This window comes from Pimephales promelas, chromosome 14 (genome assembly GCF_988280905.1).
Source record: "Pimephales promelas chromosome 14, fPimPro1.hap1.1, whole genome shotgun sequence".
Taxonomy (NCBI): Eukaryota; Metazoa; Chordata; class Actinopteri; order Cypriniformes; family Leuciscidae; genus Pimephales; species Pimephales promelas.
Genome location: NC_142782.1, coordinates 33,799,154 through 33,826,244, shown reverse-complemented (window position 1 = coordinate 33,826,244; position 27,091 = coordinate 33,799,154). Strand labels below are relative to the sequence as shown.

General features: G+C 37.3%; 1 protein-coding gene across 1 annotated transcript; it reads left to right on the top strand.

The window, feature by feature from the left end:
* The first annotated feature begins 7,942 nt into the window (after nt 1–7,942).
* LOC148973754 (uncharacterized) lies at nt 7,943–21,974 on the top strand. Its single transcript, XM_089119887.1, has 8 exons — nt 7,943–8,317; nt 9,949–10,001; nt 11,051–11,368; nt 13,458–13,538; nt 16,202–16,553; nt 20,808–20,905; nt 21,031–21,446; nt 21,571–21,974. The coding sequence occupies exons 1-3, from the start codon at nt 8,233–8,235 to the stop codon at nt 11,315–11,317; spliced, it is 405 nt and encodes a 134-aa protein (XP_088976013.1). The 5' UTR covers nt 7,943–8,232; the 3' UTR covers nt 11,318–11,368; nt 13,458–13,538; nt 16,202–16,553; nt 20,808–20,905; nt 21,031–21,446; nt 21,571–21,974.
* The last annotated feature ends 5,117 nt before the right edge of the window (nt 21,975–27,091 follow it).

The window sequence follows — 27,091 nt, the reverse complement described above, 5'->3', positions numbered from 1 at the left end:
GTTTCACTAATAACCTCTTTGTGTAAAGATTTGCAGCTTTCTATCATTGTTTATTCACTGCTTTCTTCTGTGAAGCACATTGGTAACCAAACACTTGACTTTCATTATGTGGATAAAACAACACTCTAAAAAATGCTGGGTTGTTTCAACCCAAATTTGGGTTAAATATGGACAAACTCAAATGTTGGGTTAAAAAATACAATAAAAAAATGTACAGTTGGAAGTGAACGTTGAAGTTGGGTTAAAATTGAAATGACTTTTAACCCAACATTTGGGTTTGTCCATATTTGACCCAAATTTGGGTTAGAACAACCCAGCATTGTTTAGAGTGAACAAACACTGATACATTTCTCAAAATATCTTCTTTTGTGTTTCACTAATAACCCTTTGTGTAAAGATTTGCAGCTTTCAATCATTGTTTATTCACTGCTTTCGTCTGTGAAGCACATTGGTAACCAAACACTTTCATTTTGTGGACAAAACAACACTCTAAAAAATGCTGGGTTGTTCCAACCCAAATTTGGGTCAAATATGGACAAAACCCAAATGTTGGGTTAAAAAATGCAATAAAAAAGTTACAGTTGGAAGTGAAAGTTGAAGTTGGGTTAAAATTGAAATTACTTTTTTAACCCAACATTTGGGTTTGTCCATATTTGACCCAAATTAGGGTTGGAACAACCCAGCATTGTTTAGAGTAAACAAACACTGATGCATTTCTCAAAATATCTTCTTTTGTGTTTTGTGACAGCGAATCCCCACACAAACCTCACGCCGTCCAGTCATAATTGCGTTCAATTCATTTTTGCAAACACCAATAACCTCTTTGTGTAAAGATCATTGTTTATTCACTTCTTTCTTCTGTGAAGCACATTGGTCACCAAACACTTGACTTTCACTATGCACTGTAAAAAAAAATATTTTCATGATTTGTAATCACAACATTTTTTCTTTTGTCAAATCAACTTAAATAATTTATGTAGTTCATATAACATAATATTTTGAGTTTCTGATGATTAAAGCAATTTCCTTCATTGTACTAACTCAATTATTCAATTTCAAGGAACTTAAAATTTTCAAGGCAACCAGGTTACTTCATTTTTTAAGTTAAACCAACAATATTTTTTACAGTGTTTGGACAAAACAACAAATACATTTCTCAAAATATCTTCTTTTGTGTTTCACAGAATAAAGGAAAGTCATGCAGATTTTGCAACTGCCTCAAGGTGAGTCAATTATTCTCTCTCTCTCTTTTTTTTTTGGATGAAATACCCCTGTAATAGCGGTTTCTGTTTAAGCGGTTGGTTTATTCATTAATTTCTTTGCCGTCTCTTAACCTCAGAGGAGTGTATTTTCTTACCATGATTATTTCTGTCGCCATTCATTACTAATTCTGCGACTACCCAGAATCTGAACCAGTAAACACCCAATTAAAGGCTCGCTTGTTCCTCCGTTCCTTTTGTTTAAGTGCACATGTGATTAAAGCATTGTGTGCTCTGCTTCTAAAGCATCATCTTAATATGCTGAGCAAACACATACACCGTCCTGCATCGCTATTGTTCGTATTGTTGTGCATGCAGCAATTTTTTTTTTTATTGTACACACTAACAGCAGAGACTTTACGTTGCCTGAATACACAATGGAAGCGATTCAACAGTGGACGGGAGCATGTTTGCAGTGTGGTTTCATTTTAATAACTCATTTTGGGTTTATCTCGAGTCAATATGAAATCAAAATGGACTACTTAATTCATAACTCACGTTCCTGGTGAAGGATTCATGCAGTGCTCGTCATTCCAAAGGAGTCAAATGTTTGTCTTTATAGACTTTTGTTAAAATATACCAGTGTATTCCACCTCTAAAATGACTTTCAGTTGACGTCACCCGATGCTCATCATCGGAAATAATGTATTTTGACAGTTTTTCTGAAATCTTGCTAATAATCAATGTCTAGCCTTTTGAAAACCCTTTGGTTTATTGGTAACACTTTACAATAAGGTTCATTAGTTAACATTAGTTAATGTATTAACTAACATGAGCAATACATTTGTTATGGTATTTTTTAATCTTCGTTGATGTTAGTTAATAAAAATAAAGCTGTTCATTGTTTGTTCATTAACTAATGTTAACAAGATTAGTAAATATTGAAATTAACGTTTACAAAGATTAATAAATGCCTTATAAGTGCTGTTCATTATTACTTCATGCCAACTAATGTAGTTAACTAATGAACCTTATTGTAAAGTGTTACCGGTTTATTTTATGCGTCCTGTCACTGGAAAATGATCATATATGATCACACTAGTGTATAAAACTTTTTGGTTTGTAAGAAACACATTTTTTAAAGTCTTTCCAAACAGTAATATTGTGAAATATTATTAAAATTTAAAATAGCTGTTTTAAATGTGAATGCATGTTCAAATGTAATTTATTCCTGTGATGGAAGATGAATTTCAGTGTCACATGATCCTTCAGAAATCACTCTAATATGATGATTTGCTGCTCAAAAAAACATTTCTGATTATTATCGATGTTATGATATATTTTATTTTATAAATATTGTGTGTGTGATCTGGTATGCTGGTCAGGCCGGCTCAGAGGATATGCGGACGGGTCCAGTGACTGAGCTTAAAGCAGCTCATGCAAGACTTGCTAATCACACAGCCTGTCTCACACACACACACACACACACACTGAACTGCACTGAGGAATGAAGGGAGACACAAGTACTTGAACTAAAAATGTGACTTACTGCAGTGCATCTATTGAAGGACTAAAATGAAAATATGCAGTTTTAACTTTAAGAAGCAAATTCTGTACCTGATCTAAGCATTAGTTCACTTGAGAATGAAGATCTGTCATCATTTACTCGCCTCAGTGTCTTCAGTTAAACATAAAAAACTATTCAGAAAGACTTGGAAAGTAGTGTATTACAAATTTTCACTTTCTTTCTACGATACAGGTTTGAAATGACGAGAGTGAGTTCATTACATAATATGCATTTTTTCACTATTCCTTAGAACTGCTTTCATAAAATTCATGTTCTTGTTAACATAAAAATCTTCAAATTGTTTTATTTTTTAAACTTTTATGTTTTTCATTAGTCTATCTATGTGTTTAAATGTTCACTGTAAAAAAAAAAAATCCATTAAATTTACGGGAAAACTACGGCAGCTGTGGTTACCAGAGTTTTCCTGTTAAAAGTATGGTAGCAACATTTTAGGTTTTACAGACTTTGACCGTATTTAATTTTACAGTAATAAACCGTATTTCATTATTTTATATAATGTTAATTTACTGACATTTTGAAGTATTAATATCTGTTTTGTTCAATTGCAATACACCGACAGCCATCAATCACAGCAATAATAGCCGCGTTTCCACTGCCGGGCTAGGGCTGGGCCAGAGCTAACAGCGAGCCGGGCCGAGCTAGTGGCCTCGGGCCTCAAGCACCGGGCTTGCGTTTCCACTGCCGGGCCAGTAGCCCCACAGCGCTGCCCCAGACCCCACCCCTATACACGCCTTTCAGGATCAAACGTCATAAAACCCAACCCATTTCAGCGGGTATTATTAATTTATTTATTTTTTAAATTAGGAAGATAGCATGTATATTAACTCAACTGCCGTAGTGGCTGCAATAGTGTCCCGAGACCAGTACAGGCGATTCTCCATTTCAAGCAGCGATTTTTTGCGCGATAGCCTATAACAAGTAGGGCTGCGGGCACGTTTTCAAGTTATTCATTAATCGTTAACCGAGGCCCATCGGTTAATACTCGGTGCATAGTGTGCGCGCCGCAACCTCGAGATACAGAGTAAATTTTTAACACCTTTAATAACTGATTGGACCCCATTTGAAACGAAATTAATTTATAGAAATAAAACGCAGCAAGTACGGAGCAGTTAAAGCCCCATTTCCATCACCCTTCAAACTGAAATTGCCAATTGAAAATAAGCAAAACGTCCATTTCACAAAAACTCCGTGTCTGCAAATAATAATAATAATAATAACCATCATCATCATTATTGTAACATTTTATTAGGCTGCATATAGAAGATGCCTTTATCCAAAAAAGGAACAGAGCACAAATAAACACAATATTTTTTGACAAATATCAGCGCATATCCAGTGTGGAGCACGCACTGATGGCTGCGAGACGCCCATGTGAACAGTTTCATTGCATTTCTTTCAGTGGAAACAACTTAAAATACTCTTTCATTTCTGGTCATACAGAAAATAATAATACATTATTCGCAAATAAATTTATTTATAACAAGAAAACGTTGTGCTTTAACAATTAATCAAGGCGCGCTTCATGATCTCCGTGAACTGAAGCGCGAGACCTGAAACAGCCACCGCATTCGAATTTGTTCGTTTTAAATTGGACATTTAAAGCTTAGTCTACAGGGGTTATATCCTTTGTAGATTAAAGCTTTAAATGTCCAATTTAAAACGAACAAATTCGAATCGAAAGCCAATATCTTCTATGTTTATGTAGCTTAATTTCTCTCTAAATGTGCATCCGGAGATGGAGATATGTTTTTAGCCGAAAATCATTTAGAAAACAATAGTTTATTAATAAACAATTAATGCCTCGTTATTTTATATTATTTTATTATCAGACACATTTATTATAGCCTATAAATCACCCATAAATCCCCTTTCTGTAGGCTGTGGTTACGGCTCTTCTCATTCAGCACTGCGGGGAAAATATCATTTCCAGGTTCTAATTTGGCCTCAGAAAACCAGTAAAATATATATATTTTTCATATTAATTTGTCAAATATTTAAAATGTTTAAGGGGCAAAAAAATCAAACAAATGTCTGAAAATTCGTCGATATGTAGCTATATATAGCCTATATATTGTTGCGCAGCATTTGGCATAGGCCTACAGTTCAAATTAAAATGTTATGCAATTTTAAACGGTTAATCGGTTAAACATGGACACCCCTATGTGCATCTTGCTTCAGATCATAACGTTCCATAACACAGATAAACTCCGCCTTTTACCTTGAGCACGCCTCTAGCCCGAGCTGGCCCCCTCTGGCCCAAGGTATTCGACGGGCCAGAAATCCTGGCCGTTGGCCCTGAGGAAGCCCCGATCAAGCCCCGGAAGTGACAGTGGAAACGCGACTGGCCCTGGCACGCACTAGCACGGCCCGGCCCTGGCCCGGCAGTGGAAACGCGGCTAATGAGAGTCAAATGATCAATCAAAGCTCATCATTATCAGCTCTTCCACAAGACTATATCAGCCCATTCTCACCCCCAAGGCGTCACCTAACTGACGCCTTGGGAAGCATTTGGACATGCTTCAATATCTGACGCTTAAGGCGCCCTTTAGCGTCAGCAAGATGACGCCCTAGGATCGCGTACCCCCACCCCACACCTAACCGCATCCTCTAACAGACGCTTTCCTTTAGCGCCGTAGGATCGCGTCATGTAAGTGACGCTAAAGGGCGCCTAAAACGTCAAATATTGAAGCATGGTCAAAGGTGACGCCTTGGGGTGAGAATGCGTTGACTATATAGAAGCTGCACAGTCTCATTCACACAAACATTAAACACCATCATGGTAACATGTTGAAATTTTAAAAATGAAATAAGAATTAATTTAACAACGTTAAATGTAACATAAAACCCTAATGAACATAACTGTTAAGAAAAAAACTAAGAAAATTATGAATAAACAGTTAAAATCCATTAAATGTGAAGTGTCACGCAGGGAATTGTGGGAAAGTCAATTTACATTTTTTTACCGTAAATTATACAATGACTTCTTCTTTTTCACTTCCAAAAACTGTAAATTTAACAGTATTTTACAGTAAAACTACATTAAATGTACCATTATATATATGAAGAGTTCAGATGCAAAAGCCTCTAAATGCCATTTGAAATTTCCTTCTTTAATGATGATTTTTATCAAACTTGTATATTTATGTTCAGTAATTTCACTTAAATAACAATTAATTATCATTGCCATTTAAGTGAAATTACTGAACTTAAATATACAAGTTTGATAAAAATCATCATTAAAAAAGAAAATTTCAAATGGCATTTAGAGGCTTTTGCATCTGAACTCTTCATATATCGCAGTTATTTATCGTATATAGTAAGGAAACTTTCTGTTAACCAATTAACAGTTTTTCACTGTAGCATTTTTACAGTCTTTTACTGTTAAAATCACGATCATTTTTTACAGTGTAGCTTTGTGTTTGAGCAGGTATACGGTTTTGAATGGCCGATTAATCATTAATGTCAAATCTGTCAAATGCACAGTAATAATACAGCCTGAAGGCAATCTATTAAATGTCTTACAAGCTGTGTGTGTGTGTGTGTGTGTGTGTGTTAAACAAGTTTTAGTAATCTCATTCCTCAGCAAACACACACCTTTCCTGTGTCTCGTTCAGTTATGCCACCTGCTGTCTGGAGGAGTCTATAATTGAGCCCTGTGCATTTCCTGTATTTAAATCAGCAGGTGCTCCTGCTGCTCATAATGTCTGTCAGTATTACCCATACTGCACCAGAGCAGCGATCTGATGGCAAACAGAAACATTTGTCATCTGTCAAACATTCATGCGAGTGTTTGTGGCAGGCGATCTGTGATACTGCAGACATTTAAAAAGTGTGGCTAGTATGTCTAAATGAAAATGTGGCTCAGCCTTTACAGGCCTTTACAGCAACTGCTACTGATACTGACATCTGCTGTCGCAAGAGGCCAAGGAAATGTATTTATATATATATATATATATTTAAAAAATCAGTCTGTCTGTCCATCTACAGTATAATAAAGCAGGTTCGAGAAGTAATAATGGTAAATGCACTGCATTTATATAGCGCTTTCACAGACACAATGATGACAATAATGACATTGAATTCCTATTCCAAATGCATGATGTTTTTTTTAAACCTTCTATTCATCATAGAAAATCAAATATTCTGTTTTTTGCATAGAAATCCTCATAGAACAATATTTTGAAATCTCTTTGTGGAAAATGAATTGGAATAATACTTTACCAAGGCCATTGACAAAAGGGGGTGAATAATACAAAGCTCACTACATCACAGGACAGGCATAAATAATGTTTATATATGTGAAGACATGACCAGAGCAAAGGCAGGAGACACTGCTTGCAGTCAGTGAAATCTTTATTGACTACCCAATAAATTATAGCAAATCAACAATAACACACAAAAACACTGAAGGTGACCCTCCTCACTGAGATCAATGCATTCCTTTATACTGAAAGGGTCAACCATTTGACAGTAATAGGGAATTTAAATAATGTTCACATACATAATAAATAACACTGAAATTAAAATATTCAAAATACATTAACCTTAATTATACAAGGGAAAATAATAAACAAATAAATTTCTACGTACAATAAACAAACACAATAAAACATGAAACAAACCCCCCCTGCTTCCATTGAGAAATGGACTATGCCTACACTACCCAGAATTCTTTGGGATGGCATAAAATGAGGAACAGGAAAGGCCGCGAGTCCTTTGGAAACCATGCTGCAGACATGAACCCAGAAGGTTAGTTTTGCAAATGAGTATAAAACTAATCATTTATATAAATTCCAAATAAAGCAATAAATCTCTTGGTGTTTTTAGCAGTCTAATGTGCACCTCAGACTATAAAAGTTAGGCTACCAAATAAACATTTCTAGAAATAAACCAAACAAAGACAGGGCATACACTTCCATCAGGGGTAACTTAGGACTTTGTCACAATATACATAATGTATATATTCAACAAGTCATTCCAACACACTTGATGTTTATGGTCTCTTTAATGTTCTCAAAGCATCACTTTATAATATAACAGATAATATCTGCTTTAATAGTCCTCCACATTCATCTTAATTTCACATGGCTACAATTTAGCCTCTTTCTTGTTATTTCTCATTATAACTGCACTATCCCACAATGTCTTTCTCATTAGTTGCATTTCGACAGCCGACTGATCGTCCCAAGAGTCTGAGCTGATGGAGCTCATCTTAACGAACACGTGTTGGACTGTTCCACTTCTGCGGCATTTATTATTCTTTTATATTTTTTAATGCTTCACGAGTAGGAGGGCTGGATGAATCAAATCCGCGCATCGATTGTAATTTGGTTAACTAAGCCGGAGTCAGAATGATCAATTTTACCTGTGTTTGTGTGTGTGTGTGTGTGTAATGCCTGCAAGCAGCACCCAGTTTCCTGAAGAGCAGGAAGGGAGAGCGACCTGATGCTGTTCATTAATAATTCACTTCAGGCATCCTCTGACTCCTGCATGGCTCTGTTCAGATTACAGCTCGCAGCCAGGACTCAAGGTTAGTGCTAATGATAGGACGACGGCCAACAATAGCCCGGATTGGCCTTCCCACAGGTTGTGGGTGGAAGAGAGGCTTGCGCTTGCTGTTTTATTCTCACAAAAATGACCACATTGCCCAGTTTTAGCATCATGTGCATGTCGGTGCAACTCAACTGATTGTTAAATGAAAGCAAAGTTCTAAAGCTCTGTTTACACCTGGTATTATGGGGTGTTCATGTGCCATGGAAAATACGATATTTTCCACTTGTGAACTTGTGTTGCGTTCAAGTGCTTTTGCTGTTGTGGGGTAAAAAGATGGAGATCCAGACCTTTTAGGCCTATTTAGCTAAAACTATTTTAGATTGCTTAAGTCATCTGCTACAGCAAGACAATTATTTATCAAAACTAAATAAAATTCTGTATATTTATATTTTCTAGATCGTGAATAGTACATATTTTTGTACTAAGTTCCGAGAGTCTCCCGCAGATTGATAGCGGCTCTCTGATGCCCGTAAATTAGTTCAAATCTCCGGGAATCTACACTGTAAAAATTAATCTAATCAATAAAATTGTGGCAACAGAAAGAGGCTACATACGTTTTCCTGAAATTTAAACTCGCGACTGACACCTGTGGCCAAAAAACAGAACTGCTCTTCCTTTCTGCTCGCTCGTACGTGCACACTTCACACAAGTCATCTGCTGCAAGGAGGTCAACATTATGTTTACAGAGGTAAGAACAGTTAAATACATATATTGTTTGAGATAAGTGTTCTGTTTGCGAGTAGCAGTGGTGGGCTGGCAGAGTGATCTGAGGGTTTTCACCGACGTCACGTTCTGGGCGGTAACCCGGATGAGCGGCCATTATGGGGGCACTCGGATGTAAACAACAGCATCGACTGCACTGTTAATGTACAACTGAACACATTGTTACACTAAACAAATCCTTGGTAGATGCGAACTCGTATAGAGAAGGACCTTATTCATTTGCATAAAGATGGGCATCGGCCAGCTTTTTTGACGCGCTGCATTTTTTTCAAATGTAGCGCCGAATGGATGCTTTGCGGAAAATACGTAACATGAACGCGCTTGACGTCACATCCGCAGACAGCGCGGGTGGACATTGTGGACAAGGTGTCAGTATGCTCATCAGGAGATGTTTGAGTCATAAATGGTAAAATAAAAAGGCTATTGTTATGTTTATTTTGGGGAAAAAAGCTGCATAGCCTCTAACAAATTGAATTGAGTAATGATCAATCAAATTAATTCCTTAAAGGTTAACCATTTAAAATGAGTAAAGTTTACACCCAAAATTTAACAAAATATATGAATAACAGACAGACGTCAAAGATTAATTAAGAAAATTTATTAAACATATTTTATTGCCAACATTGAAGACATTGACAGACTTTTTCAAGAAATGCACTTATGAACTTAGAAATGTATTAACTTTCTTTCTTTAGGAGATTGCCATGAATCCACATGACGTCAGATTCTCCAGAAAGTTTTGCAGATCCAAATGCCTAATTTTCTCTGAGCCTCTTTGGAGCATCTCTTTTTATTAAACATGTTTTGGCTAATTTGATTAAGCTCTCAGATGCCAATAGTTTATTGCAGCTCTCTCATTTTGTCATGTTTTATTCATTTCTGCAGATTTTCCCACTGGTATCTCCTCCATCCTGACAGGATTCTTCCCAGAACCGGAGGTTTGCGTTTGGAATGAATGAACTAAAAGCCGGTCTCTTTGAATCCATCTTCTGCTTTTGTCGAAAGTTGACTAAAGTTTTGTCGCTCGAGTTGTCAGTGAATGGCGAATACACAAACCTGCCAGGCGAGCGTGAACGCGCATGACGTAACGCCCAGTCTCAAACTCCGTCCCGAATCCCTCTTATTTATTTTACTGTACAGGATTATAGAGGCAATCGCAGTGATCAGAGAAGGGCTCATTCAGCCCATCAGGCAATCGTTTAAGCATGTATGTTTTAACATGAAATCTTGCGCAATGCACTAGAGCCAGACAGATATATCGGCAGACCGATATTATCGGCCGATATTAGGCATTTTCCAAACTATCGGTATCGGCAGTTATAATGGCCGATAAAGGAATATTTCAAAAATAATATAAAAACTGGACGAAACACGCTTGAACCATGTCATGAGTGTTGGAGTTGTATAGTTTGTCCACCAGAGGGCACTCTACACCGTCCCTGTTGGCAACACTCGTTGAGTTGGTCATTGCTTGAATAACAATTAAAAGAACATCCCCATCAGTTCTCTTAACACAAATAAGCATGACAAAATTTGTGACTAATCACCTCCAGTTTAAAAAAATAAATAAATAAAATATCGGCCGATATATCGGGTTTTAAAACCCAAAAATATTTGTATCGGTATCGGCCTTCAAAATCCTTTATCGGTCGGGCTCTACAATGCACCTTTCAGGTAAAGTATGATGTTAAGGCCCGTTCACACCAGGAACGATAACTACACAAGCGTCCACATCACCATGCAACGTCTGAGCCTGTAGAAAGATTTTCTTTTTATTAAACATTTAAGATAGTTTAGTGCAGTGCTGGGAAACACATTTTACAAAAACTCAGGCTTGTTAAAGTGCAATGGTAAATGAATGCAAAGGTCTAAGAGCTCAAATATCGAATATGAGCTGCTCAATTGATGCAGAAAAGAAGAAATCAAAAGCAGTTCCTATCAAATAAGTTACCCTGATGACTTTTTCACCGCATTAGCATTTTTTCAGCAGAGGGTTCTGGAGCTGGAGAGCGAGGAGAGGGCCGTCATGTGTCCGGGTCGTCCCACTGAGGGTGTGGAGGTTTTGGCAGTTCTAGAGCCGCGGTGCCAAAGCCCGAGGCCACCTTCCATCTCACACAACATGACTTTCATGCTCAACTTGAGCTTCACACGTATTGTAACCCAAACAGTCGAAGAAAGGACGGAGAGGAGTGCAGAAAGAGACGGAGAGAGGCCTGACCTACAGCTACACTTGGCAAGAGCAGCCGTGTGTTGAGTATGGAGAAGGATATAGCACATCTGTCAGCCCGCAGTTAAAGATCTCGTCGTAAGCCCCTCTCTCAACGGCTCTGTGTTAATGCATCTAGAATTTATCTCACCAGATCAAAACCTCGCTGCCTATGGCTCTACTTATACTATAGGCTCTCGGGCAACACGGCTTGAGTTTCCCCGGCTTAACGGGTAACCTTGACTTGGCCCAGTTTCAGGCGAGTCTGAGGGGAAGCGTTGAGGAATTCTGCCTCTTTGGGCTGAATTACTAATGTGGATAATACAGTGTTAGTGCGACTTCCATGTTCACTGTATTTGAGGATCAAGTTTAAACAATCTGGCAGTGTGTATAATCCCAAAGAAAACTCATAATAATGCAGGAGCGTTAATTCAAAAATAATATCTATCTATCTATCTATCTATCTATCCATCCATCCATCCATCCATCCATCCATCCATCCATCCATCCATCCATCCATCCATCCATCCATCCATCCATCCATCCATCCATCCATCCATCCATCCATCCATCCATCCATCCATCCATCCATCCATCCATCCATCCATCCATCCATCCATCCATCCATCCATCCATCCATCCATCCATCCATCCATCCATCCATCCATCCATCCATCCATCCATCCATCCATCCATCCATCCATCCATCCATCCATCCATCCATCCATCCATCCATCCATCCATCCATCCATCCATCCATCCATCCATCCATCCATCCATCCATCCATCCATCCATCCATCCATCCATCCATAGATCCATACATAGATCCATAGATCCATACATACATACATACATACATACATACATACATACATACATACATACATACATACATACATACATACATACATACATACATACATACATACATACTGTCTGATGATTAAATTGCACTAATTGCATTAATGTACTTACAGTTTAAGGCAAGCAAGCAACATCATGGATAAACACTACACTGTAAAAAATGTTGTTGGTTTAAAAAAATGAAATGAAAATTTTTTTTTTTTAAAAATGAAGTAACCTGGTTGCCTTAAAGGGGACATATCATGCAAAATCCAATTTTTTAGCCCTTAAATGCATTTTGTTGTATATTTGGAGTGTTTATAAGTACAGAAAAGATAAAATTATTCTCTTCAGGTGCTTCGTTTATATCTTTATATTCTGTTTTGGTCATATTTTTCAACCTGTTCAGATTTTTCTGTTTTCTATGACGTTTTTTGAGCAAGTGCGTCACCGTATTTGTAGCTGAACTGACAAATGAGGACATCGACTACCGGTCCAACACTTCGAGCAATCCGCCATTATTATTTCTCGCTCCGATTTTGTAGTCCGAGCTCAATGATGCAGAAGTTACGAGAGGGCAAGTCAAAATGTTCGGTTGTTGGATGTAGTGACCTGAAGCAAGAGAAATAGTCGACTTTCACTAATAACACAACATAGTTAACTTAAATACCACTGCATCCATATGAAGACGTCGTTCTGCAGGTTCGTCGTCGTCTTTTTCAACTCGCTCGCTCTGGCTCGAATATGTAAGGCTTGATGGACAAGTCTTCCGTTGTTGACATTTTATTAACGTGTGAATAAAAATGTTCTTTGAAGCTATAGTAATCGTATATCTCTTATCAAACTACAATAATGGCCGAACGCGGGGAGTTGAACCGACCGTGAACTCATCGACCTGGAGAGCGGGCGGGGTGTGACGCATCTCCTTTTTATTTAAAGGGGCCGCTTTGAAACGGGTCGCTCAAAGACGCACATCAGAAAAGGGGCTTGTGGAGCTATAATAATGAGGAATTCAGACCCAAGCATTGCAGTTATGCTTTATATAGACCACAAATGTATGATTTATAAGTAAAAATGAATGATTTAAAAGCATGATATGTACCCTTTAATGTTAAGTTCATTGAAATGGAAAAATTGAGTTACTACAATGAAGGAGATTGATTTAATCAGAAATTCTCTGAACCACATTAATTATTTAAGTTCATTTGACAAAAGAAAAAATGTTGAGATTACAAATCATGAACATATATATATATATATATATATATATATATTTTTCTGCTTTCAGTTGCCAATAGTTTAGTGAAGGTCTCTTAGTTTCTCATGTTTTAATCTATTCTGCAGATTTTAGCCCTGAAATCACCTCCATATCCTGACTGGATGTGACAGAATGGCATGTTCTTCAGAGATTTCATGAACGTACTTGTAAGTACTTTAAAATCTTTCATGCTATATTTGCATTAATGCATTTACTTTAAAAGCATAATGTATCTGTGCTTTGTAAACATGCTGTGGACATACGTCTCATCTTTATTTTCCAGCATCTCACACACGTCATTGTTTCAAGCATTAAGTTGCACGCCAGCGCTGTTTTATACACATTCTGGTTGATTTGATATTAGCATCCGAGCTGATTGACAGAATGCCACTGATGCATTACTACAAAATTATGCTTGATTAGATTCTTTATTAGTGAGTTGTTTATTGGTCTTTTCTCTCATCGCCAACTGACCTCTAAATATGGCACATTTTTCACTGTGTATTTCCTATTGTCTGACTATTGTCTGAACTGTTTCTGAAGGTCTTTCTGGCATATTGTAGCATTTCACAAAGTTACTTATGGAATATCTGCTACTCAAATACATCCAGAGCCTTGAGATTTGTGAGATCTCAAATTCTTTGTCCAGCATTTTCCACACGTGTAGAATCGAGTATTGCAGTAAACGCCGCCAACATATGAACCATGCTGTACGTTTCTGTTAACAGACACAGCGATCCTGTGTATATCGTGCATTTAAATGACCCCGAGCGGCGGCTTCTGACTGTAAGGTCATCATGTTAGCCGAGGATGAAAGGAAAGCCATGTAAATCCCTTTAAAAATTGATGTCAGATTTATGGACTTTTCTTTCATGTATTAATAAGCCTGTGAAGATATGAACATCAGATATTAAACTCATTATGAATGTCTGCTTGTGCTAATGTGGTCTAGACCTCTGCTTTTCATCTTTCTAAGAGCCTAACAGAAACACTGATTATATATATAATATTTATATAGATTGAACTAAATTATAAACGCAACACTTTTGTTTTTGCCCCTATTTTTCTCAACGATCTAAGACTTTTTGTACACAAAAGGCCTATTTCTCTCAAATACTGTTCACAAAACTGTATAAATCTGTGTTAGTGAGCACTTCTCCTTTGCCAAGATAATCCATCCAATCACAGGTGTCATCGTAACCGACTTGAGTGGGCAAATGCTTGAGCATGTTTGGGATGCTTCTGCTTCAAGGTTTGGTGTGTTCAGAGATGATTAGATATTTGTGTTAATGAGCAGTTGAACCGGTGACCTTATAAAGTGTCTGGCTATATATAACATGTTATTTGCAGTGCTGTTATTTTCATGTTACATGTCCAAAGCATTACAATATTACCATGGTATTGTTCGCCCAGTCAGCCGTACTGTTGATTGTACTATTGCAGGTGAATTTCTTTCAGTTTAATCTCCTATACAGGTCCCAGAATCCTCCGTCTCTCTTGGGTCTGAAGACATTAAAAACCGATCTATGTATAACACCACTGTAACATGCAGACATGAAACGGTAACACAAGAGCATGATGGGAATTGCTACAAAGACTCTACATGTTTCATTCAAATCAACACAACCGCGCCGTTCCTCTCGAGACGGATGAACATCACGCACACGCGGCAGATTGGGATGCATTTTTATACAAATATCTCACAGCAGAGGAGATGTGAGCGGAGCCGGGAGCGATTATCTGACATCAGCCTTCATGAATCTCTTTATTATCTCAATAGTTTCTCCTGCACAGCAATGAGATTAAATTCAAAACAAACTGAGACTTTTCTTTAAGTCTCCTACTTTCTCTCTTAAGAAAAAGATCTCCGTAATCTTACGTGCGTTTCACAAGAAATCTCAAAACGGTCTCAAACTGTGCTCAGATTTGCCAAGATGCCAATTAGATCTCTCTAAAATTCAAACATTTCTCATTTAAAGGTGCATTGTGTAATATTTAGATTATATATTAATTGTATATATATTATATTAATTATAAATTATATATATTATAATTAATATATATTATATATATTGATTATAATATATATTATATATAATATATTATATTAATTATAAATTATGTATATTATAATTAATATATACATATATATATATATATATATATATTATATATATTAATTATAATATATATTATATATAATATATATATTATATTAATTATTAATTATTAGTTATATTAATTATATTGTATATTAATCTAATATTTAGATTAAAATAAATATTAACATTTATTTAATATTTAATATTCTGTTGACAGAAATGCAATATCATATACATAACTGTTTTCAGTGGTGTATAACAACCTTACATAATGAACTGTTATGTTTTTATGATCATTTTTATCTACACCCAATGTAATCCCTTTACACTGAAATGCGCCGACATGTCTGCGAACACAAGAGCAAATTGTCTAAGCGTCTGCAACAGTTGTTTAATGCATGTGTATATATATATATATATATATATATATTACCATAGTTTGAAAAGATTTATTATTAAGTTACATATACATATAAAAACACAAAACAGCACATTCTCACCTGTGAAAGGTTGTCCCATTTCTTCGGGAATTTAGATCTATAGGTGGTTTCACGACCAGAAGCTGTGTAGTGTTGTTGCATCATTGTGAGTAACGACGCGCTGACTGTTCCAAGATGGTGGAAGTGGGCAAATGTTGAATCTACATATGATTGAAACCATCAGTACAGCGCAAGTCTGTCGTTCAGTCCTCATGTTTTCATGCTTTTGTTTTTGCATCTCCTCCGCAGGTCATGGCCGGGGTTGGCGGGTGTGAATGTTCAGATGCCTCCGTCTTCATTTCCATTTCCACACTTGTCCTCTTTCATCATGGAGCCAGTAGCCATTTACCTCCAAACATCACTTGAGTTTCCCCAGAGGAGCTCCGTCACAGGACCACAGAGCCTGGCTTTGATCATCACAAAGACCCCAGAGTCTCTCAGGGGGACAGGTCTATTTCTCTCTTTCTTCAAATCTCTTGTTTTCCCCTGAGAAACGCTTTTCTCGAAGGACGAAAAGGGCCGTGGTGGTGAACAGTGAGGCAGAGGCGGTTTCTCCCAAGTAACAAACCAGACCGGTTTACTCGTCTCTTCATCAGATTGGGTAAATTGAGAACATTTGTATGTCACATTATGTCCTTTTTCAATATCATACACATTTATTATTCACACTAGTTTTTTGCACCCAAAACAATGGTATTTAAATAATAATTTCCCTCCATTTTCTGACCGTTTGATGTCATTGACTTGCAAATGGAGAAAAGGGATATTCCACTTTTTTTTTTTGGAAATAGGCTCATTTTACAACTCCCACAGAGTTAATCAGTTGAGTTTTACTGTTTTCGAATCCATTCAGCCGATTTTCTCATATTTAGAAGTATATCACTTACCAAACAGTTTCTGGTCTCATTGACTTCTATAGTAGGAAAAGAAATATACTGTACTATGGAAGTCAATGAGACCAGAAACTCTCTGGTTACTGATATTCTTCTAAATATCAGAAAATCGTCTGAATGGATTCGAAAACGGGAAAACCCAACTGATTAACTCTGTGGGTGTGGTAAAATAAGCCTATTTCCAAAAAAAGTGGAGTATACCTTTAATGTATTCATGATGTCAGAAGGTTGGACGTTCGGAAAATATTAAATATTGTAAAATGTAATTTATTCCTGTGAATAATTATCAGCATCATTACTCCAGTCTTCAGTGTCACATGATCCTTCGAAATCACTATTTCTGATTATTATTATCGTGCTTCATATTTCACATGACATGTTTTCTTTTTCAGGATTCTTTGATTAATAGAAAGTTCAAAAGAGCCACATTTATTTGAAATAGAATAACATTTTAAATGTCCCTTTTGATCAATTTAATGCATCTTTGATTAAAAGTATGAATCTTTCTGACTTTTTATGTTGGCAAACAATGAGAAATTCCCCCTTTATTTCATTAGTCCGTGGAGAGACGTCAGCTGTCGATGCTCTCAAGGCCTTCCGATGGTAATCAACATTAATTTCACACTGAATGAGCATGGAATTGTTACCAAACTACAAATCCAATTTGTCCAATATAATCAGTCCATGTAGCGTCCTAATTGCCATGCGTTTAGTGTTTCCTCTAATCAGTAATTGACAATAGAATATCGTCTCACTGTTTCAGTTGTGATCTGGCGACTGTGTTAAACTTGTTACTGAGTGTGAATCAAAACATCTTTGAGTCTGTGATGCTGACAGATATTATGATGGGCTTGATGACAGATTTTTAGTGTTTGGACTACGCACATTTAATTTGATGCTTGCGATTCTGATATATTGTATAATTGTAATTGAATACATTTTGCACTACTGATGTCATCAGCGTGAATAATAAATGTGTTATGTCAGTTACATTCTTACCATGCCACGCAGTATACACTCTAAAAAATGCTGGGTTGTTTTAACCCAATTTTGGGTAAAATTTGGACAAACCCAGCACATTGGATTAAAAATGTAATTTAAAAATGCAACCCAATGGCTGGGTTTGTCCATATTTTACCCAAAATTGGGTTAAAACAACCCAGCATTTTTTAGAATGTGAAACGAGTTGTATGATAAGTTGTATTACACAGGAAAATGTCGTAAATGTATTAATATTGATCCAAGATGTAGGTGTCTTTGTTTCCGCTGCATTTTCAATTTTGATATTTTTATATCAAAAAATTGATATTTTTATATAATTTTTATATGTCAAACCGTTCTTGTCTGTCAGTCATATAATGCAGGTCTATGGTCACCACCTCAAAGAGCATGCGCAGAGAAGTCCAGATTAAACATGATTTAATGACTCGTAAATGTAAGTACACATTGATGGCCTAAGACCCGAAACGAGCGGTATGTGCGAGAAAACGAACAGTATTTATATCGTTTTTACCTCTTCTAATCACATCCACAGACCGACGCGCCCTCGCCTTCAGATCATTTGGACGTGACTGTGATTACAAGAGGTAAAACTATATAAATACAGTTTGTTTTCTCACACAAACTGCTCGTTTCGTGTCTTAGGCCATCAATGTGTACTTACATTTACGAGTCATTAAATCATGTTTATTTGGACTTCTCTGTGCATGCTCTTTGAGGTGGTGACCATAGACCTGCATTATATGACTGACAGACAAGAACGGTTTGACCTAAAAATATCAAAATTGAAAATACTGCGGAAACAAAGACACCTACATCTCGGATGCCCTTGAGGTAAGATAAAACATACCAAAAAATTAATTTAAAAGTGAACTATCCCTTTAAATAAACATGCCAAATTTGCAAGTCAGCCTAGAAGTATTGACTCGAGATAGGAGAACCTCAGAAAGGGCTGATTTGAGCAGAAAACCAGAAGTGGGATCTTTAGCTTCCAGTGTTTCTCTCTGATGAAATCAGACATGAAGTCTATGCAGACAGGATGGATGTCACTGCTAAACTTTGCAATATATAATAATAGCCAGTGAAGAAAAGCGTGAAGGCAGATCTCGGGCCGATGTGTGTGTCTTCTGAGATCATTATGTCCCATTACGTCTCTCAGGGCCGCTCACCGCCGCAGCGTTCGCCTTCAGCTGTATTTCAAGGTGGAAAAAAGGAAAGCTCTCCTTTATGAGAATAATTTATCACTATTAGAACAGTGCCTCTCCAGAAAACAGGCTCAAACGCTTTTCCAAAAGAATTATGTATCAGAAATTAAGAATGCAGTGGTTTGCCAGAGCGCTCCGGCCCGTGGGGAACCATTTACGGCCCTCGAAAGAACCCGCGCTGCCAGCACGGCGTAATAAAACATTTGTGCTTCTAAGCCGCTCAGAATGGCTCTCGTTTTCCTTCCTGTCAGCGAGAAACACGAAATAAACACGGCCGTGTGTGCGTCGCCCGTAAATGCTTTCATAATTCATATCGGTGCAACTGGAAGTTGTTTTGGAGATCTTCAGCTTTGCGTGGATAATATATCGCTGGTCTGCAGGTAGATTTGTTTAGTCAATAGCTTGATGTTGGAATTACTGGATCATAAATATATATCTTTTTTTTTTTTTTGGAGTGCTCTTACATCATAGTTTTACATTTCCTTTCATCCAAAAAACAATCTTAATTTACTCACCCTCAAGTTTTTTCAAACCTGCATTTGGTGTTTAGTTACTCAGTTTTGGTCCCCATTGACTTCCTTTGTTAATCGGAACCAAATCTGTTTGGTTACCAACATTCTTAAAAAAAAATGATTGTATGTTCCACCGAACAAAAAGTCACACACGTTTGAAAGGACAATTATAATTTATTTTATTTAATTTGAATTGATACAGTGAAGAAGAAAAATTATATATATTGTAATTTTGTCTTGTTTTCCAGTACAAATATCTCTTCCTTGAATCAAGATACCAGTACATTAACTTGAAGCAAACTTACCAAAGATATTAAATCTTGTGTTTTGAACACTTCATGTTCAACAATTTTATTGAGAACTGAACTGAGCTGGATTATGACATCACTGTTTTCTCTTCTTATATATGAACTAAATTAATAACTTTTTAACTTTTACAAGAGCCTTTTACCGGAGCCTTGCCTCCTGCCTCATTTAATATACATAAAGGATATCTAGATAAGCAACTATGAGCAAGAGTGATGTTTTCCCGAATGATATTTGAAAACATCATGTTTTTATACAAAAGTTAGGGTATGGGATTTGCAAAACAGCCGGCTGATTTAGAAAATACACAACTCAAAAGGTCCTACCTTCTTTCCTCCAACGCTAGCCCTGACTCCACCCATTCGAAGAACATGGACGTGCAATCATGCATCTGAAAAACTCAGTTTTCTCTCTCTCTCTCTCTCTCGGGGCGACTTGCACTTACTGTGACTGGGTCACAAGCTTTGAGTATGGAAGGGGACACACACACACACAAGGGGGAGGGGGGTATGATACGACCGTTTGATTGGTGCATTTTCTGTCCAATGATTCAAGGTGGTCTTTGAAATGATTGGCTGGAGTTTTTCGAGTCCTGCCCATTCCACAGATGATTAAATTGCTTAGAGTAGTTTACTTAAAAAAAAAAAAAAAATTGCTGATAATTTACTCACCCCCATGTCATCCAAGATGTCCATGTCTTTCTTTCTTCAGTCGAAAAGAAATTAAGGTTTTTGATGAAAACATTCCAGGATTTTCTCCATATAATGGACTTCAATGGGAACCAAACGGTTCAAGGTCCAAATGAAAGTTTCAGTGCAAAGTTTCAGTGCTTTTAGACTGTTTTTGCTCTATTTTGCCAATACAAATCATTTGAACGAATCAGCCGTTTTGAACGAATCATTTGACTGAATAATTCTGTTGTACCTGTTTTGTGGTCCAGCAGGTGAATCTGATCACCAAGTAAAATCCCAGCACACTCTCCTCAACAACACGTGATTAGAGGAATCATTCAAACGCTGCAGGGCGATCCAGTTAACAGTTAAGTATGAGCTTGGCTTAGCAAACACTACTAATTATTGCATTGGGTTGGAAGTGTTTAGTGGCGCTGAAGTGGCCACATACCCAAACACAAATCCTCAAAGCCTGTTGGGATTTCTGTGCAGAAAGGAAGCCTCGAAGTCACGCTTCTGTTTACAAACAGACATGTCTCTGAAAAGCGAAAGGATACACCTGGACGTCTTCGAAGGACACCCTTCCAGCTGAATGGACGCAGAAATCCTCTCCATTGTATTTTCTGCTACATTTCTGATGCTAAATTCATGAGGGAAAGGAGTTAGAAAGAAAGAAAGAAAGTCTGGCCTCAATAAACATGCAATTCGTCGTCCATTCAGGCGGCGAGGAGCGTATTGTTTGTTTGCTATGGCCTGGTTTCCAGAGACCCCAAGAGTGGCCCAGTGAAGAGGGTTCAGAGAACAATGGTGCTCCTCATTGAACGGGGCGAGGACTGAACACCCTTTCTGGAAGTATGGCCCGGCCCGGCCGCTCTCGGCTCACGGATGAGTGACAGCTGAATCGTTGGGTGAGTTTTTCCCAAGCACAGGCTCATAGAGCTTCACTGCACAGGCCGAGTGTGTGTGTGTGTGTGTGTGTGTGTGTGTATGAGTGAGCAAAACTAGGATGAAAACGTGTGTGTGTGTGTTCAGGCTGCAGCTGCGGATCTGGGAGGTCCTGTGCCATTGTCAGCCACACACAATGGTAAGAGGAGCAAGAGATGTTTCTTTACAAAGCAACTGCACTCGCTGCCACAGAGCGCCAGGAGAAAAGAATAAAGATGTCATTGATGTACAAAGAGGCTGCATGTGATGACTCATGTGAATCTGAGACGCTCACCGACTCGCAGAGAGGTGCGTCTGCCAAACACTAATCCATAAAGAACATTCTTGGCCTTTTTCTTTCTTCCATTAAAAGAAGATATTTTGAAAGCAAAGCCTGAATTTTACCATGCCGATTTCTGTTTAAATCACAATTTATGTAAAAAAAATATTTTCAAGATTTGTTATCACAACATTTTTTCTTTTGTCAAATCAACTTAAATAATTTATTTAGTTGAGATAACTTATTATTTTGAGTTTCGGATGATTAAATTAATCTCCTTCATTGTATTAACTCACCTTTTCCAGTTCAATCAACTTAAAAATTTAAGGCAACCAGGTTAAACCAACAATATTTTTTTTTACAGTGTATATATACACATTTATTTATTAGAGTTTGCTTAGATTTAAACTTTTATAAACCTATGTTAGTTATTTTATTTAAATATGCTCGTTCAAAAGTTATGGGTTTTAATGTTTTGAATGTCTCTTATGCTCACAAATGCATTTCTTTTGATTAAAAATACAGGAATATTGTGAAATATTCGAATTTAGAATATTTTATAAAATGAAATTAATTCCTGTGATAAAGGATCATTAATCCAGTCTTCAGTGTCACATGATCCTTCAGAAATCATTCTAATGACTAAATATTTTGTTAAAATACTTTCTCATATTGCAATTTAATATGCAAAGTCAATCCGTTTTTGGGGCAGGACCTGTTATTCGAGTGTTTGAAAAACATCATTATTTTAGCAATTATGCGATGCAGAAATTACACACTTCAGTAAGTGATAAAAGACTAAAGTAATAATTTGTAACAACTCATGCAAAGAAGAAAACAGTCATCATTTGCTCACCATTGTTGTGTTTCTAACTTCTATGGAAACACAAAGTTTAGCAGACTGATTCATGGTTTTTTCTATACAATAAAAGCATCGCTAGCTGTCAAGCTCCAAAGTATCCTATACAACTCCTGTGCTATATTCCAGTTCTTCTGAAGTCATACAATAGTTATGAGTAAAAAAAAAACAAAAAACAGCAGACTGCCGTTATTCACTCAAACTCTTGCTCTTTGTTGCATCTCATATGTCATTCACCCTTCTGGATGTTCTTATTGGGACGTCACAAGACGCATGAAAGACACCGTTCGACATCAAACCTGGCTTTCTGGTGTGAATGAACTGTGACAAGATGATGCTTCATTAGGTCACCTGTTCAACTGCTCATTAACATATCTAATCAGCCAATCGTATGCAACTCCTGTCAGCTGAGAACAGAAAACTGAGGCTTTACAATGCACACAGACTCACTAGAAGATTGAAAACCGTTGAGAATGGCGTAAACAACATGAAAGCATGGATCATCCCATCTTGTATCAGAAGTTCAGGCTGCAGCTGTAATGGTGTTTTTCTTAGTACCAATCGAGCATCGCTTTAACGTCAGTCTACCTGAGTATTGCTGCTGACTAGTAACGAAGTAGAACTACTTAAGTACTAAAATGCTGTATCTGTCCTCTACTAGAGTATTGTTTTTTTCTCATACTTCTACTTTTACTTCAGTAGATATTTTCGATGAATTTAATACTTTTACTTCGATTTTTTTTTTTAATGTTCTGCTAGTTACTCGTTACAATTATAAAAATTTACGAATCATTCGTTGCAAGTTGGCTTTCATGCTGCCTAAATCACACACCAGTTTTATAGGGTAATGGTATTGATTGACACACACATTGACAACTAATGCAGGGGTTGTCCTGCAATGGCCGCCAAAGCAAATTTGTATCCCGCCAAAGCGCCTTATTTGATTGCTAGTTCAAACTTTTGACTGCTTTCTTTAATAATAACATGACCCAATACTTGTACTTTTAGTACTTAAGTAGTGATAGTAGCCCGAGCGATAAAGGATTTTGAAGGCCGATACCGATACAAATATTTGTTGGTTTTAAGATCCGATATATCGGCCGATATTTTTATTTTTTATGTTTTTTTTTCAGAAACGCGCAGCAAAATGTTAACAGATTTCCCTAACATTAGTTATTTGTAGTTATTTATGAGTTTTAACTAAAATAATATAATGCATTTTAATAAGAAACTTGTTTCTTTTATTGTCACAACAGAACAGACTGATGATAGTGGCATTAGCTAGCTTTGTGGTTAGCTAGTCTATGATGAGCCATAATTTAGCAATGGATAACGTTATACTGCAAATTGGAAAACATACATTTTCAATATAACAGGCCAAGAAGAGATTTAATTGTTATTCAAGCAATGTATGTGTCGTGACCAACTCAACGAGTGTTGCCAACAGGAACGGTGTAGAGTGCCCTCTGGTGGACAAACTATACAACTCCAACACTCATGACATGGTTCAAGCGTGTTTCGTCCGTTTTTATTTTATTTTTGAAATATTAATTTATCGGTCATTATAACTGCCGATACCGATAGTTTGGAAAATGCCTAATATCGGCCGATAATATCGGCATGCCGATATATCGGTCAGGCTCTAGTAGTGATTTTTTAAATAAACTACTTGCCATACTCAAGTACAAAAAATGTTGAATACTTTAGTACTTCTACTTAAGTGTGGTGCTTAAAGAGCAGTTCAACTTCTACTCCAGTCACTTTTTTGATAGAGCACTTGTACTTTTACTCAAGTCCGGGTTTCTAGTACTTCATACATCTCTGCTGCTGACCATGTCCATCTCTTTATGCCCACAGTGAACTCATCTTCTGACGGCTTCTTCCAGCAGGATGACACACACACTCGTCTCTTGAACATGACCGTAAGTTCACTAAACTCAGACGGCCACCACCGTCACTCAGTCCAGTAGAGCAGCTTTGGGATGTGCTGGGACATTGTTGTGCAACTGATAAATCTGCAGCGACTGTGACCCCATTTACACCTGGTATTAAAATGAGATCTGTATCCAGATAAGTTATCCGTATAGTAAGTGTTCTGATCTTACCTTTGCGTTTACACCTTGTATTTTTAATCCACATCGAGTGTCCTCCAGAGTGACACCTGTGCGTGAGCACTGAGGTGGCGGGACATCAGCTGTAGTAGGTTGGCAACATTGGCAGGTGTAGGATCGTTAGAGATGCTATTACTGTACAGCCGGTTTCTACTTTTTCTCAGGTCATTTTCAACGTTTTTCTATTAGGAGCAAACAGAAAAGACGACAGGCCCTGTTTGCTGTTGTTTTATGCTACGACAGTGAACCGGTCTCTGTGGATGAGAGAACGGAGTAATGAGTGGTGGGAACGTATAGACGAATCCGACGAGCGTTCTGTGTAGGCTGCCATCTTGTGGCGACGCCATTACTGAGCTGTTACACAGGCATATAGACATATGCACCGGCATGTAAACAAACCTCGGTGATAACGCGAACTCACCCTCGATGACAGCTACAGCCAGGCAGAATGACTTGTTGGTTTGATCTGTGACTGCAGTGGCCTCCAGTCACAGATGAAGGTACAAACGATCTTACAGATTAACGTTATTTATGAAAATTGCTTGGCAAGCTAGCTAGGCTAACGTTTGCTAACGAGGAAACTATAAAAAGATCTGTCCATTTGGCAACAATAAATAAATAAATGAATGAAATCAAATAAACAAATTTATGTTTTTCATTTGTGTCCATTATTTATCTCATTTTCACATTGCAACGGGCATGGGTAAGGTAACGTTACAGCTAGAAAGTATACATAATATCGACCAATTAGTGTTTTTAAACCATGGAAAGAGGTCAATATAAGCGCGGGAGAACAATTATGTCACATAACGTTACATTTAGATCAGGAAAGCCATTTAATGACCATAGCATGTTAATTGAATAGAAAAAATAGCAAGAGAGGAGATTTTGCTGATCACTATATCACATATTTATTATATTTTTTTACTTATGTCATTAAATAATTGTTATTATACGCGAATGTCCGCGTCTTGTACTCGCCCAGGAAATCTGTAAACCGTACGGCACCAGACAGGGGCAGTCGACCCGGGGTATTCACAGTGTTTTCTCTTCAAAATTGAAATTGTTTACCCACTCGACATTATACAAGGGATAACGTTGTAACGTTAGTGACAGTCGTAAATCGCGGGCTGTTTATTCCAGTGGACGCAAGTTGCAACTAAAACAATAGGAGGCAATGGCGCAATGCTACCCAGCAACAGCTCAGTAATGGCGCCCCGCTTACTTCCGGTAGTTTCGCCGGATTCGTCTATTGTCTTGGGGTCTTTTGGCGAGGATGACTGGATGGCAAACTTCAGAATGAACAAGTGTTCTGTCGATTTTTGCTGCCTTGTCGAAAAATGCTACCGTAGCGCGAATTGATCACAGAATGCCAATTAAAGTCGTATGAAATACAATTATAATACAATTTTAAGCTATACTGTAGACTACTGTTTTTATTTTTAAAAGGGTGTGAAAAGTAAAAATTATCATAAAATATTCATCTTTGACTTGTCAAAGTACACCTTTCCTCATAGTAACTGAAACTTTCAGTTATTCTTTTTCAGCTGGCTGACCGTACAAACATTCATATGATAGTAAGCATTTTTAAAGGGAAATTATATTATAACAGGAAAATGTACCTTTTGTAAAAAAAACAAAAAAACTAAAAAAAACTTGTGAGTCTGCACATGCGCATAACCGGTAAGTAGCAAATCTCGATGGGTAGCATGACTCGTCACCGGCAGGTACGAATGCCATCCCATCGTACAGGTTACGTTTACATCTAGTAAAGATCCAAACACAATACAGGCCTCACAGACTCATTCTAGATGTGGTCAGGCAGATCCGATCACAACGTATACACCTTGCATTAACATGCGTTTTTTATTATCTGGATACAGACCACATTTTAATACCAGGTGTTAATGCTTTCATGGCAATACAGGCCAGAATCTCTGAATAATGTTTCCAGCACCTTGTTGAACCTGTGCAATGAAGAATCAAGGCAGTTCTGGAGGTAAAGAGACTCAACCCAGTACATTACAAGCAAGGTATAGACTACTAGCCTAACAGATAAATGTAGAAAATATAAATATCTTGTTATGTTTTTTTTTTAATTTCCGTATTTATCAATGTGTCAGGGTTGCGGGAATTATTTGGACAGCAGAGGTGGAAACTGACATGGGTGATGCAAAAGTAATTGTACAAATGTTGAAATTTCAACAACGAGACTCAAGCACACTGCTCAATTAAAGCTCTTGTCCTGAAACCATAAACCACTCAGAAACATGAAGTGCATTTCTTGCTTTTTTTCATGGTTCTTATTATTATTTGTTCTGCTTTAGCCGTTACCCAGGTGATGTATGCTGTGGTTCTCCATCGGCCGGTCCTGACCTC

Excerpts from the sequence above, each read along its gene's own strand:
- LOC148973754 (XM_089119887.1), top strand. The coding sequence starts at position 8,233 with ATGCTGTTCATTAATAATTCACTTCAGGCATCCTCTGACTCCTGCATG. Across the intron at positions 8,318-9,948 it reads GCTCGCAGCCAGGACTCAAG|ATTTTCCCACTGGTATCTCC; the intron begins GTTAGTGCTAAT and ends TCATTTCTGCAG. Across the intron at positions 10,002-11,050 it reads GATTCTTCCCAGAACCGGAG|CAGAGGGTTCTGGAGCTGGA; the intron begins GTTTGCGTTTGG and ends GCATTTTTTCAG.